Source organism: Dermacentor silvarum, chromosome 1, assembly GCF_013339745.2.
Source record: "Dermacentor silvarum isolate Dsil-2018 chromosome 1, BIME_Dsil_1.4, whole genome shotgun sequence".
Lineage (NCBI taxonomy): Eukaryota > Metazoa > Arthropoda > Arachnida > Ixodida > Ixodidae > Dermacentor > Dermacentor silvarum.
The window spans coordinates 231,565,295-231,586,367 of record NC_051154.1 but is presented as its reverse complement, the minus strand read 5'-3'; the positions used below and the strand labels follow the sequence as shown (position 1 = coordinate 231,586,367).

Genomic DNA, 21,073 nt, shown 5'->3' with positions numbered 1-21,073 from the left:
CTTTTTGCGGAGCCGGCGAAAATGCCCACGAAAATGCCCAACTCCTCGCAAATTAGAAGGAGGTCCTGCACTTTGAATTTTTCCATAGCAATCTCGTTTGTCTTCAAAATTCACCCTTCCTTAAAACTAAAATTCGCTATTTAAAGAAGGCGAATTTCCAAAACAATGCCCGCCAGAAAACACAAAGTTACTCTCCTAGCAACTACGTACGTACTTGTACTAGAGAGTTCTGGCGACATGAAGAGGAAACTCAGGCACTACCTAGCCCGTCCTTGTCACTATCACATCGGGGGATTGCAGAATTTCTCACTCTTCGCGCTCCTTTCCTTATAAAACAATTTTCCTGGCCTCAACGGCCTGCTCCGATCTCACCTCCTCATTCTGTAAAAGCTCCAATTGTTGCCTTTTGCCTATCGCAGGGCCAACTGAAATGTCTATCAGATCACAACTTTCATGGATTTCTTGGATTTTACTCTTATCCATGTTTACAGTGCCACCCTGTGTTTCTTCCCCACTAGTAATTCAGCCCACGAGACACTGAATTATTGGTCAGTGAGACAAAATTACTAACACCACCGAACACCATTACCGACTACCTGCGCTAATGAGTCTGGCGAAAAGAGAAGCAAACACGCAGCACTCACAACACCGATGCAGCCAACGCCAGCAGATCCCAGAAGTTGCCAGCCACTGTTGTGAAATCAGGGGTCCGAGCGGCCACGAAGGTTCCATGTATGGTGCCGTTCCAGGTGCCGGGAGAAGAAGAGATTCAGAAAGATCATAAAAGCGTTTTATATACAAATGTACATTATATTTTACACGAAGGGCTCCATAATTCTCGGAGCCGTCGACATGCTAACGTCTTTACATTTCCGAGCGTTACCATCTCCGAGCATCCTCACAACACTCAAGTTCTCCTTTTTATGCAGTTCATATCCCCCTTTCACTCGACGAGGAAATTCATTGTCCTCTTGGCCAATTGGGATTGTTGCACAGTTCACAAAATCCCACCCCTGGTGACGCACCACACCGCCGGTCTCCACTGCTGGTGTCCAAGCTTTTACCCGCCCTCTATGCAATGCAATTTCATGGGAAGCTTGGGTCAACGCTGATCCCACAATGTCGAAGTCATCAGCGTAGGCTTTTTGCAGCAATTAGCAGGTTGTACAATGCTGATGAGAGCTTCACAGTTTGGGGTCCGACTCGTTCATCAGCTCAGATGCACACACGACACAGAATCACCTGTCAATCATCTTGACGAGGTTTCGTCGCCAGCTCTTTTGCGCTGAAGAGACGATGCTGTGTGAATGGCCTTTCATAGCTGCATGCTTGCCGGTACGCATAGTTCGTCCAGAAGGCTCGGCAGGTTCAAAAGCATTTCATAGCTGCAGGTTTGCCAGTGAAGCCTCCTTAACTGCCAGGCACAATAGTCTACAATGTTAGGGCTGCATTTCCTAATATAAAATTTTTCTCATTCTTTTTCATCTATATGTCCAGAATAGAATATCAATACATTTTGGCAGTAAACTGTAAAATTAATTGTAGCCTTGTAAAGGTTATTTGTTAAAACACTGACGCTAATTAAAATTAACAAAACAAACTGATTCACGGCAAGCCCCACAAATGTATGCCACTGCAGTGAAGTGTAGCAGACAAATGTCGGCTATATTCCTGTACACACAGCACCTTTACGAAAGTGAACACACAAGCACATGGCCTGCAATCCACAGTAGCATGGTGCCATCACCAGGCAGCAGCAAGAAGTTTGACAGATGCTAGTAGTAACTACAGGTGTTGCTTCAAGCTTTTTTTGCTTACATTCTTACTTCTTCCTACTGCTGATAGCTGCCTCTATTAGCTGTAGAGCCTTTCCTGGCCACCTGCACCACAAGGCTTCTGATGTGGAGTGCAGGGCAAATGCTCGCATGTCCCCTTTCATAAAGGCACTTTATGTACACATCACACATACCTGGCTGTTGAGTATCATGACACACTGGTCAAAGTGGTGGTGCTCCATTGTTGACGTAGAATACAACTGTGCCAATGGAGATGATGACCTGAAATCGACAGTGTGAACAATGAAACAGACCTATAAGATAGCCTAGTTTCATATGCAATATGTGTCATATATGGAAGCCCGATAGCTCCCTTGATTTTAAAGCTACTGTGTGCAACAAAAGATTTTACAATAAGAAAGGCCCCAGTAACAGGCATAACATTCGTATTGAAATGTAAGCGACAACTTAACCTATCTAGATACTGTTAGAATTGGGTTTTTTGGTTGAACATACGCTTGTCTGGACAGCGCCAAGCAGGATGAGGATGAAAAGAAGTGTGCATCAGCACAGTCAACACAGTGTGCGAATTTTCATCCTCTTACGGTATAAAAAATAAATAAAATGTCAGTGTGATATTGGATATCCGTGCAGTATAAAGGTTTGCAGTAAGGTTCCCATGGCAATGCGCCTGTGGCTGACTGTACCAGCAAGGTAATTTGTGAGTAGCAGCAGAGACCGATGTGCCGTGAACTGTACTTTGCCAATTAGTTGGGCACGCCGAGAGTTTTGCGATTGCGACATGCCATATGAATGGATGGCTACCCTTCTGTGTCACGAGGTGTTTGCGATGGACTGTTTGCGATGGCAGGGGGGCAATGCTGTTTTCTTCGGTGTTGCACTTGCAGTACTATATCTTTTGTGTATATAAAGGCCCATTTTGTTCACATCCCTCAGAATGTTTTTCCACACTGTGACCACACAGAGTTTTGTTCTGTGAGCGCCACTGCATTTTTGCACCTTCTTTTAAGTTCGCTTTCCCTGAAAAAAATAATTTATGTGTTGCTGCTCGGTGTATATGCTTGGCATGTTTCTTATCAAACGGTTCTGAGCTTACTAACACTACTGGGGTGAAGGCTAGCTTGGTCATTTCCACCTTTAAGATGAATACTCTGACAAACTGAAACTGAACAGTGTGACAACCTTTGTTCAGTTTCCTATAGATTCAGTGCATTTCTGTTTAGCTGCATGACCCTGGTATCCACAAATGAACTTCCAACTTGAGTTGCCTCCTCAAAACCACTAAGTGCCTCACCTTCATTTTAAGGAGCTACGGTGGTCAGTGACAGATCAATAATGCAGCAAGTGCTTCTTAAATAGAACATGTAACATGCGCCAGCGAATCACCTCGGTCATCCTTGTCTTCCTCTCCTTCTTTGCCCTCTGTATTAATGTCCCTGCCTGCCTTGCTCAGGTGCTTCCTTGTCCTGGAACTCCGCACACTACTAAGGGAGTTTTATTATTATTATTATTATTATTATTATTATTATTATTATTATTATTATTATTATTATTATTGTGGTGCAACACCCTTGTCTGAAAAGAGATCCAGTAAGTGACTAGGCCTTTCCTTTCGTGGTGCATCTCTCCCCAGACAAGATGAAACATCCCGTGGATGTCCTGGAGAGATCCGAATGTCCTAGCTTTTTATGGACGTACTGCGGACGGCCACAGCAACATGCCCACGATGAATTTTAAACATTTCACCTGCTGGATTTATCGCGAACCTATAACTTGACATATATCTTAGCGACATCCTCAGCAGGTCAGGATAGCCTTTTTCAGAAAACTATTTTCAAGTTTCGATGTTTTTGGCAAACCACTTATGTTTAAGTGCAATTTTTAAATATAACGGTGCTTGACAAAGTAACGAAAATCATTTTGAAAGAATATGAAGACTTAAAAGTTTATGTGCACCGACTTTCATTATCCTTACTTTAATTGGTCTAGAGCAATAAACTCCTGAATTACAGGTATTTTGGTCTGTTTACCATGTTTGCAATTTTTTTTTTCAATATTCCTTCCGTAGCTAAGCGAAATAAAATACTCATAAGGTAGCATTTCACTTGTTCTTTGCGGGAAAAAAAAATATTGCGATCGAGAAGTGTACCATTGTTTCTCTATGCGCGCTCAACGTTCAGAAATCGCAAAACTGGCGGAAAAGCGTTTTCGACGGCTGAAATTTTTGCATTTTTTTCTTATGCGAACAAATTTTTTTTTTTCCCTAAAACTAAGTTCAGAATCCTTGTTCTGGGCCCAGTACCTGCGCCTAAAGTAAATTTCAACAAAATCGGAAATGGTGACCAGGACCACCTGTTTGTTCTTATCTGCATTCACCCTACTATGCTTAATAAATACAAATCTAGCACTGCAATTATTCAGCCACCACGGGTATAATTGGTAATACTACGCAGATTTTTCTACAATTTAATATGGATTCATTGACAAACGCTGAAGTTTCTGTTACTGTTTTTCTGTGATTCAATTGTGTCGTGTGCTCACTTTACAATGTTCATTCGAAGCAGTTAGAAGTATTAGTTAGAATTAATTTCATTGCATAATTTTCAGAGCATGAATAAATTGCAGTACTTTTGAGAATACATGCTGCTAAATCTGGTTGGTTTGCCAAGTATATGTGCCACGTGCGATTATTTTTAATATTCTAAATGATTGGCTTCGTTTGCTATGTCCTGAGAGCCATAGAATGCTAGAAATCAGAGGCTAAATATGAGTCTAATAGTTGCCACGCAAAAAGTTTGCATTGAAAAATCAGCTTCAGATGTCAGTATAAAATTCACGATTTAGTTTGGAACCAAATGAACAAAGTGTAGCCAAATTTATGTGCTAGCTTCCCAGCACCCCCATGATAGATTTACAGCCACAACTGGTGGCACACGCACACTTGCACCATACAGTAGACTTCCGTTAATTCAATTCTGGTTACTTTGGTGCCGACTGAAGGTCCTGGCAGACGCCCACGCATTTCTATTGGCACAAACTTTTGTTCTTTCGACCCTGAATTGGTCTTCGCCAGATAATTCGAACTTGACCAGTAAGCATGCACACGCCTGAACCCTATGTTGACCCCAATGACAACCCCTTTAATGGGATCGTCTGTCTTGGCAGAGCTAGGGGACAGTGAATGTGTTGAACACACGCCATCTCCTCTTGAAAACCCCTATTTTTGGCCTGCCCTAGGAAGATTTTAGAGCAATACCAGCAGCTCATAATGTCCAATCCCTGTATTTATGCTATTCTAATCAAAATTCAATCAATTTTGTTGGTCCTGTCAGGGTCAAATTAACGGAAGTCGACTGTATTTCCTTTCTGATATTTTTAGTGTGAAACTCTGATGATGGCGGTGAAAAAATGGTTGAGAAAACTTCCCGCACATTACTTCCTTCCAGTAGGCACTGAGAGTCCCTAATTACAATATCATGGTGAAGGTTTCTCCGATAGGCGTTACTGAAGCACAGTGCTTCCCTCCAAATGACAAAGGTGAGGAGAAGGTTCAAGCCAAGGAACTTTCAAGAATATGGAGATGAATTTAGGGTCGTATGAACAGATTTTCGTGGTTTCTTTATGGTTATCTTACTGCAACTTAGCTTACTGTAATTGATGGTCTTTGAACTAAGCTTTTAGATATGACAATTTTAAAGAAGCCATTAGCACTAGTCTCGGAGGGAACCACCTTGCAATGTGAAGATGCTAATGCTAGTGTGTCATTACTATAGACTCCTCAGCGATAAATCAGACTACAGTAGAATTGCAGTGACACAGATTAAGATTGCAGAAATTTGTATTATTTAAAAGCAAGCTATCATAGCTACAATCAGATTAACTCAAACAAACTTTGACAAAAAGACATGCAGTAGCTAACTGCACATAAGGGAGTGGATAAGTGTTAGGGAAAGCATGAGGGTACAGCATTTCTTATTGGTTCAAACATCTGTAGCATGGCTATCTTTGCAGTTAAAAAAAAAAAAAGTGTTGTGCCTTACAGACAGTGCCCTTACAAGTGTTATTCTACACAAACTTTCAAGCTAGACATGATTCATAGAATATTTAAGGCATGCTAGGGAGTGAAATAAATGAGGCACTGCATATCTGTACTTGATCTGGAAGGAGTTGTTGGTGCCTCTGTGGTCCAGGTCATGGCATAAGCAAGCCATGATGAGGCCAAAGGTTTCCAGGTCACCAAGAACTTCATGAAGTTTTGTGTTCTGCAGGCAGAGAGTATTGTAGTGTTAGAAATATGCTGTAAATAAAATGTGAGATTTTAAACCGCCCTGTGACAGAAGAATCCTTTGTACAGACGCTTGCACCACAAATTGCAGATGATGACAGCTCACAAATATTCCACTTAATGTAACATTTTTTTCTTATTCTGAACAGGTATTTCTTGAAGCCAACATTTGATAGTATGAAGTATTTGCACTAAAAAGTACCATCTAAATGCATATGAATGCAAGATTTTAAGTTGAAACAAGATTTTCAATGACTTCTGTGCAGCAGTGAATTCTGTTTGTTAACAACAATAACTGCATAAGCATGTTATGTGATAATACTGAGTGCTGCATCTTGAACAACCAATGAAGTTTGTAAGGACGTGTTGTTAAACTATTTCCCTGTTAGCAGGGCAACTAAAAATAATAATAAAAAATCGAGATTATCGTTAAGCAGCTATCACATTATGCAAAAAAAGATGACAAAATATTGTTTCAGGCTGAAGTAAGAAAAGAGGCACCACAGAAGCAAACAGTTAACGCATATGCCCAGCGGGGTTGTATTTTAGCATCGCAGTTCTAAAATACATCATATTTTCCAGTATTTATGTGCAGATCTAAGCAACGATTAAAGTGAAAAGTGAAAAACGTGCAGCAGGTGGTCTGCACATAAAAATCAATTAACCTGTAGCACAGCGCTATTAAACAAAAATGTTTAATGCGAGATATGGCATTAAATATAGGGGAAACAAATTAACAGGTTGCATCTTAAAAGAAAGTTTTTTTGATAAAAGGCTTGACAAAAGTAATGTTTTCATTTTGTTTGTGGACACTTAAAGTGTTTTGCAGCCTACTTAGGTGGCATCATTGACACGAGAACAATATGTAATTACTGGCAGCTTGAGCTTAACCATGTTATGAAGAGAAACAGTGCCAAGCTTTTTTTCTTTTAAGTGACAACAGCAATAAAACATTGGCTCACGGTAAGGATGGAAAACATCATCTGGCCAACGTTGAAGGCGTGCCGCCAATTGTGGTAGGACACCTTGCGGTAGTTTTTCTTGACACTCAGAAGCCACCGGCATAATACCTGAGAACCAGAGAGGGATGGACGGTGTGTTGTCATGCAATCGAATGCATACAACTGAGCTCCATGAAAAGTGCTACTAAAGAAAAACTTACTTTTGAAACTACTCAAAGTGAGTTAAAAATGCAGAAACTGTGGCAGGCTTAGGCATGCCATATCAGTAAAAAAAAAAGGGGGGGGGGGATACTAAGTCAAAGGATGCAAATAGTAGTACTATTGTGCAGAACATGTATTATGAGACACCAAATGGCACTGAATAGTAATTCAATGTAAGTGTGCTTTGGGGAAGTTGTAGTAAAGAGTATACACACCAGGTACTCAATGTGGAACCGATTGAGAAAGTCCAGTTCAAGGAAGATGCGCAAGCAGGCCTTGAGCATGCCATCATCATCGAGACTGAAGTCATTAAACTTGTAGTCTTGCAACCGCAGTGATTGCATTGATGGAAGAACACACTCCTGCATGAGCACCACATGAAATGCAGGGAAGATAAGAAACAGCACAGTGCCAAAATGCATACAGCAGAGGTTGTGCTGACAGTCCTGTATAGTATATCCCACGAAACACAAAACCTCTTAAAAACGTCTTGAAAGGCTACAAATGACTAGACGTTTTGATCTACGACAAGACTGCAAATAGAATTTCTTCTAAACATAGCCTAAGCGCCTAAATGTACTAATATATGTTCTACCTGCGGTAACAATTCACTAATAGTGTTACCAGAGTCTATTTTGTTAAATGCATTCACAATGTCTAACTCAAGAACTTTTTTAGATGTTTTGTCTAAAAGTGCATAAAATGACAAACGGAATGTTTACTGTTACCCTTGGCGTTAATGAACAAAATATGCCACACATAAGCGAACTCATAAGAAGCGACATAACAAGCTGGCGTCATTGTTGAGTAATTTCACACCGGAACTTCAACAATCAAAGGTGTATTATCGTTTTCAAGGCACACACGACACCTGGAAACCATTATTCCATGCTCGCGCAGCATGCAGGGGCTGACAGCAGGAGCGAAACGCCGGTGTCAAAGTGATCGGATCACAGTGGCTGTGATCGCAGCAGTGTCACAGAGCAGCCACCGCGGTGCGATCACTTTGGCGGCAGTCAAGTAGATAGTCTCTAAATTTGTCAGGCAACTTTTTCCGTGCTGGCAACACTGGGAGGCAGGAAGTTTAAAAAAAACTAGAGTGTACTAGAATACGGTTGAGTGGGACGAGTGGCTGGGGCGGTGCATGCTTTGCGGTGAGGCGCCCGACGTCGAAAAATACGGTGACGGCGCTGCGATCGAAGTGGATTGGGCTGCATCAAGGTCGCGCCATTGGAAACTACTGGCGATACTGCTCGGCAGGGTCATTCGTACTACTTAGCGCGCTGGTATTTGCATTCAGACCGCTCAAATGATGCTCCTAATTGCATATGACATGTATTCATGCCTTAAGAATAAATTCATTTCTTTCTCTTTATTTTATTTTTTAATGCCGCTCGGTGATTGCACGTGCATTGCGGCCGCAGTGTTGGCTTTCATTCTACCATGTTATTGTACGGTTCCCTTTGGAGAACAAATATATTTCTCGTTCTTCAAGCATCATGTATCCCTCGTGTGTATTGTTGTGCCTATAGTTTTTCATCAGCAGGTCTTGTGAAATGCAGACGAAGAAACATATGTAACCTTCCTACTTGCCGCTTCAAACAAGTAAAGCATATCTGCCCCATCCGGCGCCTTGTACTCAGATTTACGGGAAGCATTGTTATAGATAAAAAAAAAAGAGTAAACTGCAGCGCAACATTCCATTCAAGTTTCCGCCTTTCTCGCGTAACAGAATGCGGAGTGATTGGTACGGGATCATTTATTGCAGTCGGACCTCGAGTGCCGAAAACGGTTTTAGTTAGTCATTCTATATGCTAATCTTTGGCCGTAAGCCGTACATGAAATTTTTTCCAATCGATATTTGAAAAAAAGAAAAAAAAAAAGAAAAGACGGAAAGCCTGCACGGTAGCCTAATTAGTGGCTATATAATGGATACGGCATTGTGCGGCTAAACTAGAACTCGTGGGTTCAATCCAGGTCGCGGAATTCGATGGTAACGAAATGGGAAAAGACTCGCGTACTTCTACTTAGGTGCCCATTAAAAAAAACCAGGTGGTGAAAACTAAACCGGGTGCCTCATAATCATATCGTGGTTTTGCCACGTAAAACTGAAAAATTTGTTTCAATTAAAAAAAGATAAAAGCAGGTGGCTGCATTCTTGAGTTTTTATCTAGGGGTGTAAATAAAATAAATTATTCCCAAGTCTGATTTCTGAGAAAAACATGTTACGCTTATCCTATATTACATACATAAATGTAATGCCGTTACCAAATGTATGACCGCTCAACTCAGCAGCTTGTATATAATAAACGGCTGCTTTCAGTTATCCGGTGCACTATCATAATGACCACATATATAATGAAACAATTAAAGGAACGGCATATGTCTCACATACACGTAAAGACATATGCAGATATGTTGCGTTCGTTGAAGATAAGTGCGGGACCACATGGGGCACCCAGTTTTAATGGGTGCAAACATGGTGAGACTGTCAAAAAAGTTTTCCTTGTCTGAATCAATTTAGCAGATTTACAGGCTGCCCCAAAGGGGGCATTTATATTGAATTACAGCTAGGAACTTGTTAAGCAGGACTTATTAACACTCGTGCATTAATTCTCTCAGGAACTGCGCCTCTGCGCAACAGCCACGACTCTCCGGCAGCACAATCATTCGGAATAACAGTCCTCACTTGCGTCGGTCACTAACCTTTGAGACTTCAATAGTGCTGTTATGCATTACATTCCATGTCGTACAGTATATCAATAACACTAGCATATATATATATATATATATATATATATATATATATATATATTGTTGCGGGGAGATTATATATACAGTGGATATATTTACAAGATAAGGCGCACACCGCTACAGCAATGGTTCAGGAGAGTGCGTGCACACCAGAAAGCCACGCTGTCGTCGTCCTCGTCCAAGCACCGACCACAGGATCGCCGCTCGTGACATTATATATATATATATATATACACACACAAGGTATTTTTGCCTGCTATGAGTATTATTTCTGTGAATGAGAGTTTCACGTGCAGTATTCACTAATAAATGTGTTTGTTACTGCACACACGTGCGCTTATTCCCCCCCCCCCCCCCCCCCCCCCAGTCGGGTATTTTCACTTTTTCAATTAGTGCAGTTACAATATTTGTTATTTTTCCCTTACATATATATTGTGAATATATATGTCTCGGTACCTTTGATTTAATTACCTAGAAATATATTGGTCATTCTTTGAGCCACGCAGTTATAAACCTGGTTTATTTCACTCTAATATTCTTCGATCATTGTCCCTGATCAATATCCACCAGCAAGAAGCGCGCGCAAAATGACACGATATCAATAATAAAATTTTCTTAAGTAACTTCATGTTGCAGAGATACCAGTTACTTTTAGAAGACAGTGGAAAAAACAGCAGTTCACCTGGCTAAAACTACATTTGGTACCGGCCGTCAAGAGTCATGGGCACAACAAAGCAGCTAAAACATTTAAAAGATGCGCTGCACAGACGTTCTGCGAGAAAAACTGGGCATCCGCCAGCGTCCGCATAGAGAACGCGCGCTCGCTAGCAGACGATGCGCTTGACAACGACAGCAAAATTGAAGACGTTGCGTTGTATAATCCATGCCTCAAATATATATGTTTGGAAAAATGTTGTAAACATAATTTTGCACTTGAAATAAAGCACTATTTTAAGAGCGTACTATGCGCAATCGGCCTCGGCGCCCGCAGCGAAAGTAAGTTGAATATGCCGCGGAGCGCGTCTTTGCCCCAATCCAGTTAAAACCCCTTGATCTTGAAAGTAGCAACTACTAAGTGGTTCGTTCGGAAAAGGAAAGGTTGACGCTATCTTCTGCAGCCCTTGAGGGACCACGGCTCAGCGCCACGAAAGTAGTGACACTCTCCTCCGCGTGCGCGCGCTTTCCTCCTCAATTCTCCTCGGATTTCCCCCCTCCCCAGGCCGGCGCGGTGTGCACGGCACGCTGAACCGTCCTTTGGCTCGCTGCAGCCGCATTAGCATCAATGCGCGCGCTTGTTTAGTCGGCCTTATAGAGCGTCGTACGAGAATTTAACCCTTGTGAAACTGTCATGACAAAAGTACGCTTCCGATAAAACGTCGTGACGTTTTTTTTCTTTTTTTTTAGGACGCTTCGATAAATAAAAGCGCAAGCGCTCTGAAAAATTAGTGCAGAGTAGAGGCTGAGCTGTTTGCCTCCGCGTCGCCACTTGGGTTGTCCGTAACGCGGAGATGTATTGGGCGCCTATAATATAAGCTGCGTAGAGTATAAACGAGAATTTGGTTCATAATCCTGGCTCTTAAAAGGCTCAGAGAAGGTAACCAAGAAGACATGTGATAGTTTACTTAAAGTGAATTCGCCAAAATGAGCGGGCCAACAGCCTTTGTACGAATACCACTGTGCAAAATACGTGCTGTGCTTACGAAATAGCCAACACAGAACTTTACACACGCTCCTGTGTTCCGTCACTATGAAATGACGAAACATTGCATTCCATCACCTCTGGGAGTACCCTAAGTCTCTCTATACCAAAAAAAAAAAAAAAAAGCTGATTGCTCACACGGAAATTTCTAGGACTATGGCACTTGATGATTAACTTACAGACTTCAAGATGTCAAGTTTATGAGAATTGGGGGAGATTATCAGAAGCACATGCCTTGTACTTTATGAGCATGCGCAAATAATACATGTCAGATACGTAACTTCGCCTCCGTTCGTATGGCTTTTTACTTCACGGCGGCTGCCAAGATATTGAGCAGTTGTTAATTGACTTTTTATACTTTCGCTTAATCAACTCAAGTTCATATGCCTATATATATATGCAGGAAAGAAGATAATTGTTTGGTTTAATTCAACAAAAAAAATACCGATTCACGCTTTTTCGCACGATGAAAATCGCTACCAGTATTTCGTATCTGATGGCACTGAACTACAGAATGATGTCGGCGACACTATAGAGGCTAGAAGGGTTCACCTAGTGTCGGGAGCGGGCGCCCTTTCCCAGAGCGCAGGAGAAATCAGTTTGGATGTTTGGCGGCGTAGTTCAAAGAGGACGCTGCGCGCCGGTGGTGGGTCACTGGTACAGTGCCTAGAATATACTTATCACTGGCATGGAGCCGAAGGAACGCAGACCTATGCGCAGACACAAGTCGTCGACAGTTTTGCATAGCACGTGCGGCGACGGAGTTTACCGTGTTCCTGCCTTTCTTTACGTTGACACCATAGTGCGATGACCTGATGCGCTGCAACGTGCTGAACTTCTGTAACTATGCCTTCAAAAAAAGAGAGGACGTGTTTTGTTTCCCTTTGTAGGGGCGGTTACAAGTCATCTACAGAAAAGGTTTCATAGTTCCGCGCTCCATCTGACTCTGTGCGCTTGAAGGAATGGGCTAGGGGCATCAAGAGAGATGACAAAGTGCTTAGTGGAACCTGTGTTGTGTGCTCTCGCCACTTCGACGAGCGATTCGTTTAAAGAACGTTTAAGCACGTAATCAATGGCCAGACTGTTCACCGCGAACATCCGACGCTTACTGCTGAAGACGCCATTCCTACAATATTTCCGGACGCACCATCTTATTTCACGAAGCAACTGCCGAAAAAGAGAGCAGAAAGAAACCTGGACAACAGCGATACCCGGCCAGCAAAGCGCAGAGCTCTGAATAACGACCCAGCTGAAGCAGTCGAAACACTGGCCTGCACTGGCCTGCCCTGTTCTTTACAAAAGCAAAGAACATTAAATGAAACACGCAAAAAGAAAAGCAGAAGCTCTGGAAAATGGGACGATGCCAGTAGAACGACACTGTCTAGCGAAAATGCCCTTTTGCTTTTGTACATACATTCCTTCGTGGTGCAATAAAAAAAAAATTAAAAAAACTTCTAACATAAACATTTTGAAAGTGCTCATCATACAGTGTTTTTGTAGACCACAGTGTGCAATTTTGTAAAGCTGCAATAAATGCAATAATGTATGTGCACGAGACGAACAGATTGCATTCAATTTCCTCTCCTCACATTTGTGGGCTGTTCGGTGCCGCTTCTCCGGTACTCCGTTTGATTGCGGCTGCTTGCGTAGCTTTCATCACTTTGGTTAAAATGGCAGCGCAGCAGAGACGAAGACAAGATACACAACACAAGCACACCGTCTTGTTTCTGTATCTCTTGATCTCAGTTGCGCTGCCGTATGAACGAGGTATGGGCCCACTCGGCCAAACCAAAGGTCTATTTCATCATTCGTCGCGGTAAGCGTGCTCGCTAATTTTGGAAGGTTATCGAGACCTCAGATTATTGCATGCCTGTGTTCTGAACGAGCGTTCCCTTGCGAAGAGTAGCGACCTGCGGAAAGCACCGGTCAATTGCGAGCGCCCGCTGCAGAGCGCGCCGGAGCTCGCAAGCGCAACCCGCCAGCGAGCGCCGGCACCATCTGTCGGAGCATAGCAAAACTCTTGCCAAGAACACATGTGGATCAAACTAGAAGTAGAAAAACGCAACATAGATCTATGTGTGATATACATGGTTACATCATCTGAAGAAGAAGAATGGAATAGAAAAATATATGAATGCATCACTAAGGATATCGAACAAAAATAGAGTGGACATCCTGTTTTCCTCCTGGGCGACTTCAACTGTCATATAATGGAGCTCGAAGGTAAAGAAAAGGATGCAATGGGCTTCCGCAGCCTTGTGGAAAAATGCCAGTTATCCATAGCAAACCTAGACCCACGCTGCCAAGGCACTTACACATGGACACGCCACACTCAAAATCAGCCATTGACTATGTGTTATACAACAACCAGGCCACCAAGCAACATATCCAAATAAAATCAATGCACATTGATGAAGACAAAGCAGACAGCTGTGGTAGTGATCATAACAGAATTAAAATACTTCTAGACACCACTACACCTCGCACAAAAAAAGAAAAAGACAACATGCACAACAAGGCACTGGAAGACAAGAGACAAAGACAAATTAGACGAGTTCGCATCACAACTAGAAGAAAAATAGAAAACACGACAACCTATGAAGAGTTCATTGAACAATGCCTACAAATGGCAGACAAAACTCTTGGCAAGACAAAAGGGATGACACAAACACGACCAACACCATGGTTTGATAAGGAAGTTAAAGATGAAATATCAAAACGCAAAAGCCCATCCAGACTACACCGCCATACAAGTGAGAAGGACACCACGGCAAAAGACAATGCATGGCAAGCTTACTTAAACCAGAAACAAAAGGTGAAACACTTGGTTGCCGAAAAAGTTGACACCACTTTCAAGCAACAAGAAAGCCACATAATAAAGGAACGAAAGCATTACAGTCAAAGGTTCTGGAAGTATATCGACCCCCTACAACCAAAAGAGACTGCACCGAAAACAACTACTTTGCAGACAACCTCGGGATTAGTCTTGACAACACGAGAAGAGATGGAAACATACCTGACATCACACTTCACAACGCTCCAAGACAATCCACAAGAGCATGCACCACAGGACACAAACACGGTCACTGATAAGATGAACATGAGGAAGCAAGAATATAGTATACTGAACCCAATATCCACAACAGAGCTGAAACGACACATCAGGGACCTTAAAAACCAAAAAGCAACAGGCCCCGATGATATCCCCAATGAATTTTTAAAAGCACTAAAGACAAAAGCAAGAGAAACACTACGACACGACTTCAACAACATCCTTGAAACGGGCCAAATCCCACCAGCATGGAAAGAGGCAAAAGTGACCCTCATACACAAGGGCAAATGAAAACCACTTGAACAACTAAATGCCCACCGCCCAATATCTATAATAAGCAATGTCCAAAAACTATTCAGCGCAATCCTAAACCGAAGACTACAAAAGTTATGTGAATCAAATAACATATTCCCAGAATCTCAAAATGGCTTCATACCAAACCGCAGAACAAGTGACCACATATTCACGCTGACCCAGGCTCTATAAATGAAAAATAAGGAAATATCTACGCTACATCTGGCTTTCCTAGACATGGAAAAAGCCTATGACGGTGTCCCCCACTCAAGGCTTTGGCAAAAACTACAGGGCATCGGATTAGAGTGTAAAAGCATAGACCTCCTCAAGGACCTATACACGGGTTTCACAGCAGTGTATAGACTACACGAACTTAGGTCGAAGAAAATCCAGCAAAAGATAGGACTAAAACAAGGATGTCCCTTGTCCCCAACACTAATTAATGTATACATTACATAACTCCTTCAAACATTAGATAACGAGGGTGCAGGCCTCCGACTTTCCACGATAACAACTGACGGGCAGGAGGAATACACCAAGATATCATGTCTGGCATTCGCCGATGATATTGTGCTGCTAGCAGAATCAGCAGCTGACCTCCAACACCAGCTTGACATCTGCTCCCGAGTTGCAGGAAACGACCAGCTAAGGTTCAACACTGAAAAAACGCAGTGGTTGGGAATCAACATAACCAACACTGGCAACGAATTCACCCTTCAAGGGAACCTCATCAAAAAAACATCTCAATACAAATACCTCGGTGTAACACTTGGCGACCAACCAAACTATCTATATCAGCACCAAAACGCATTAGTCAAAAAATCAAATCGCCTCAAAGGCAACATCTGGAACTTGGCCAGGCACTCATACAACCCTTACACTGTTGGACGCACACTGTGGAAGGCAATAGCTGTACCAGCGACAACGTACGCAGACGACGCGCTGGCCTACTCCAGCGAAACCATAAAATGCCTGGAGCGCCATCAAATAGAACTGGGCCGCTGGCTACTGGGGGGAAGCATGGCTACAGCTAATGCAGCAGTAAGCGGGGAAATGAGCTGGTCCTCATACGAGGCAAGGGAGGCGAGGTCCAAACTACAATACGCCGGCAGACTAAAATTCATGGCAAACACAAACTACAGTCGCAGAATATACCTACACCTAAGATACAAAAACATCAAGACGGCTTGGATACGGAAATACACGTCTCCTAAACACAAAATACAGCCAAAATTCCAAACACCACAAAACTAAAACAGAGAGTGGCGCAAGGCAGTCATCAAAGACATCAATGATGCCGAAACAACAATATGGCACACGGCAGTAGTAAAGAAGCAAAGCCTGGCACTCTATCACCAACACAAGTCGGAACCGTGCCCATCACCACACTATCGAGGAGACAGAGGCAGCGCCCTACTGTTTCAAGCCCGCACCGGCGCTCTCCTCACAAACCAACGCCGCCACAAACTATTCGGCGTGGACCCGACGTGTCCCTTATGTGGTGCACAAGAAGAAACCCTCCTCTACGTCTTACAGCAATGCCCGAGGCTTCCCCCAGACCCCCTATCGTGTACCCTGGCCGCGAGCCTGCCGCTGACTGGTAACACCGAGGAGGAGCGAGCTGCACGCGCCGAGGCCACGAAGACCCGGCTAGAGCACTGGGAGCGTCAGGGCAGCCGCGCCGAAAATTCTAGCAAAAAAAAAATCACAGCATATCCACGGGGTGAATGATGATGAGTGGGCGAAGCTCCGGAGGGAATCATCGGATCTCCCGCTTAAGGGGACGCTAGCACAAACGCGTTAGAAACGTGCAGTACTCTCTAGTAAGGGGGAGCGGCCACAGCGTCTTACGCAGCCATTTTACACATGCCGGAACGTGCACCGCGTTTGCCGACGCCATCACATGACTGCTGAGAGAGTATACCCCCGTATTCATAAACGCTCCTCGACTTGAACTTGACTTGCCACCGCCTTGGGCAGCGCGTTCGAAACGCGTTGAAGGTAAGGCGGAGAGGCCACAGCGTCTTACACCAGCTTCTTACACGGGCCGTAACGCGCTAGCACAAACGCATTAGAAACGCGCTAGAAACGCGGCCTTTCGTTAATGTTGGGTATTTATTGCCATCGTGGTGCGTGGGTCTATGTGCGCTTCGTGGCGTAGTGGTTAGCGCCGCGCGTTCGGAAGCGAGGGGTCCCTGGTTCGATTCCGCGCTACGGACACAACTTTCGGAATTTTTTTTTTCATAAAACGCCGGAAGCGTTCTCCGGGCCGGAAGCTGGCTTCCGGAACCGGAAGCGGAAGTCGGCTTCCGGTTATACTATACGTATACATATATATGTATATATGGGTATACATACATGGATGGATGGATGGATGAGGCTGAACCCTTTAAATCGGGCGGTGGCATACGCCACCTAGCCATGACTATTAACATAATTTGTACTTTGTGGTGGGTGAAATTTCACCCCTGCCTTGATTTTATCCACCAATCAGATAACCTCTGTTTGGTTATTTCTACCCGCTTAAAGTCTATTTTGCCTTCACTGTCCCTAAACCCCAATGCTTTGAAAAAATCAGCCCCGTTGCCTTGCACTGTAGGGTTAAGCCCTTTACAGAAAAGTATGAGGTGTTCAGCCGTTTCCTCTTCTTCTCCACACGCACAGCACAACGTGTCTACACCTTGGTACTTGACTCGGTACATCTTAGTCCGCAATACTCCCGTCCTGGCTTCAAACAACAAAGAGCTTCCCCTAGAATTATCGTAGATATTTTCTTTGGCAATTTCTTGCTTGAAAGTTCGGTATGTTCCCAGTGCTGATTTCGTCTGCATCCCCGTTTTCCACAGACTCCTCTCTGTTTCCTTGACCTTTTTCTTAACCGCTGTTTCCTGGTTTGCACCCCTCCTGCAGTCCAAATATTTGATTGACAGTTTTCTGGTCAGCTTCCTCCATTTTGTATCAACATTCCTCATGTACAAATAACTAAAAACTCTCCTTGCCCACCGCTTTTCTGCCATTTCTCTCAATCGCTCCTCAAATTCTATCTTGCTGCTGGCTTCCCTGCCCTCGAATGACGTCCATCCCATGTCATACTGTACCCCCTGATTTGGTGTATTTCCGTGTGCTCCCAGAGCCAGTCTACCTACCCGTCGCTGCTTAGCTTCCAACCTTGCTCGAACCTCTGATCTCATGCACAGGACCGCATTGCCGAAAGTCAAACTAGGGACCATCACCCCTTTCCAAATCCCTCTCACCACTTCGTACCTATTGTAATTCCACAGTGCCCTATTTTTCATCACAGCTGCATTTCTGCTACCTTTAGCCGTCACATATTTTTCATGTTCCGTTAGGTACTCAGCCCCATTGTTTATCCACACTCCAAGATATTTGTACTTATCCACCACCTCCAGCGTAACCTCCTGTATCCTATGCTCGCTGCCCTGATTATCATTAAAAGTCATGACTGCCGATTTTTCTTTACTAAACTTCAAACCTAAGCTATCTCCCTCTTTACCACAGATGTCCATTAATCTCTGCAAGTCTTCCTTGCTGTCAGCCATAAGTACAATGTCATCCGCATACATCAGTCCTGGTAATGACTGTTTAATCCATTCTCCTTGCTTGAAATAGGAAAGGTTGAAGCCAAGTCCGCTCCTCTCTAATTTTTTGTCTAATCCTTGTAAATACAGCATGAACAACAGAGGTGACAGAGGGCACCCCTGCCTAAGCCCCTGCTGTATCTCTATAGGCCCAGATACCTTGTTTTCCCATTTTATAAGCACCTTGTTACTTTTATAGATATCTTTTAAAAGATTTCTTACTCCATCTTCCATCTCTAGAGTGCCCAGTATGTCCCACAAATCCTTTTGGATTACACTGTCATAGGCTCCCTTGATATCCAGAAAGGCAAGCCATAGGGGCCTGTGCTCCTTTTCTGCTATTTCAATACCAACAAGACACACAACGGATGGATGGATGGATGGATGGATGGATGAGGCTGAACCCTTTAAACCAGGCGGTGGCATACGCCACCTAGCCATGACTATTAACATATTTTGTACTTTGTGGTGGGTGAAATTTCACCCCTGCCTTGATTTTATCCACCAATCAGATAACCTCTGTTTGGTTATTTCTACCCGCTTAAAGTCTATTTTGCCTTCACTGTCCCTAAACCCCAATGCTTTGAAAAAATCAGCCCCGTTGCCTTGCACTGTAGGGTTAAGCCCTTTACAGAAAAGTATGAGGTGTTCAGCCGTTTCCTCTTCTTTTCCACACGCACAGCACAACGTGTCTATACCTTGGTACTTGACTCGGTACATCTTAGTCCGCAATACGGATATACGGACACACAACGCCATCTATTGAGCAATTCATAAAACTAGACGTGGCTACCTACTACGACGGGGACGAACGGGTGCCGCTATAAGGAGCTTCGCCCCGAAAAACAAAAAGCAAGCAGTCCTTTGACATTCCAGCAGCAGCCACCTCATCACAGCAACGGTGAACCCTGACTGCGGCTGATTGCCGACGCCGGCCACGCCAAATGCGCAAGCCTCTGCCGGCTCCAGCTGATCGCGACCGACGAAGCGGCAACGCGGTTGGATGGGACGCGGGGACGCGCTGACTTGACCCCGGCATGGCTGGTGGATCGGATCGTGCTGGCTGTGGTGATATCCGAGACGATTGGTGAACACAGAAGCGGACCAACGCCGCGTTGACCGGAGCAACCAGACGGCCTCAAAGACTGTGACTACTAGTAAAATGTACTGTGACGAACTGTGTTTCATGTTTTTTTTTTCCTCTCTTTACTTTATACGCCTCACTTTATTTCCTTTCTTGTTTTCTACATCTCCTGTGGCGTTGACAAACGCCTGCCCTGCGTCAAAAGGGATCAGGACCACTCATGGCGTTTTTCACTGGTCGATCTGGAGCGGCCGCCGAAATTCTGGAGCGAGCGCTCGCAATTCACCAACCCTAATCTGCCAGTGGAGAGCGAAAATGCTCTGCGCTGGATCGTACAGGAAGTCTGCACACACACGTCACAAATATCGACTTCTGCTCTGCATGTTTTCATGGCCACCAAGATCGCCGTCCCCCAGCGAGCGGAAGTGACGTATCCTCTCGTCCTATTTCCGCCCGAATCCGCGCCTCGGCAGCGGAGCAAGTGAGAGCGATCCGGCGCGGAGCGAGTTGATCCGAAACGACCAGTGGAAAGCGCGAACCCGCTCCAGCTCGACCAGTGAAATGCGGATTCGCAGCCGTGGAGCAAAAAATCCTGCTCCAGATCGACCAGTGAAAAACGCCATCACTTACTAGTATTTCACCTCGGATCGCGCCTTCACGACACTAGGAGAACCCTTCTTGCCTCTACGGATCGGACCGATGGGTGGTTAGAAAAAAAGTACCACGTTAACGACAAAGTATTTCTCCTTGGCGCTCACACACAGACACGCGCACACACACACACACACACACACACACACACACACACACACACACACACACACACACACACACACACACACACACACACACACACACACATGCATACATACACGTTCTCCTCGGGAAATAGAAAATAATGCTAGCCCTTTCTCTGACCTGCTGCTGCATTGAAACACGCAGCAGCAAGGCATTTACACAGAGAACGAACCGAAGATTGTTACGGAAAGACGGGAAAGCAAGGAAACGCACGTTCGCAGGGGCAGGGCGACCACCACTTGGACAGCGCATGGCGGGCGGGAGCAGAGGCGTTGGCGGGAGAAACTGAAGGCGCGCGAAATCAAGTTTCGCGCCGTTTTCGTGACGTCAGGGTCACCTGACGGGGTAGTATCACGCGCTGCAGCCATTCAGCGTGGCGGATGCGCTGCCTCCGCGAAAGAAGGCGAGAAAAAGAGGAGGTTGACCGCGCCGGCGAGAGTGTTGCCAACGGGTGTTGCGGCGTAGATCAAAGCGTGCCTATATATATATGCTTTAAATGTAGTTCGCTCGCAGCACCCTCGCACACTTATTCCACAAGCCGCGCCTCAT

The 21,073-nt window shown here is 44.3% G+C and overlaps 1 protein-coding gene across 3 annotated transcripts in view; it reads right to left on the bottom strand.

The window, feature by feature from the left end:
• LOC119436890 (dual 3',5'-cyclic-AMP and -GMP phosphodiesterase 11-like) overlaps positions 1 to 21,073 on the bottom strand; it is a 526,778-nt gene that overhangs the window by 33,671 nt on the left and 472,034 nt on the right. For all 3 annotated transcript variants that reach the window (XM_037703920.2, XM_037703921.2, XM_049660074.1), the window contains 4 exons: positions 7,460 to 7,606; positions 7,044 to 7,151; positions 5,949 to 6,058; positions 1,970 to 2,057 (listed from right to left, as the gene is read on the bottom strand). In XM_037703920.2, the coding sequence (XP_037559848.1) occupies positions 1,970 to 2,057; positions 5,949 to 6,058; positions 7,044 to 7,151; positions 7,460 to 7,606 (453 nt within the window). The remainder of the gene's footprint in view (positions 1 to 1,969; positions 2,058 to 5,948; positions 6,059 to 7,043; positions 7,152 to 7,459; positions 7,607 to 21,073) is intronic.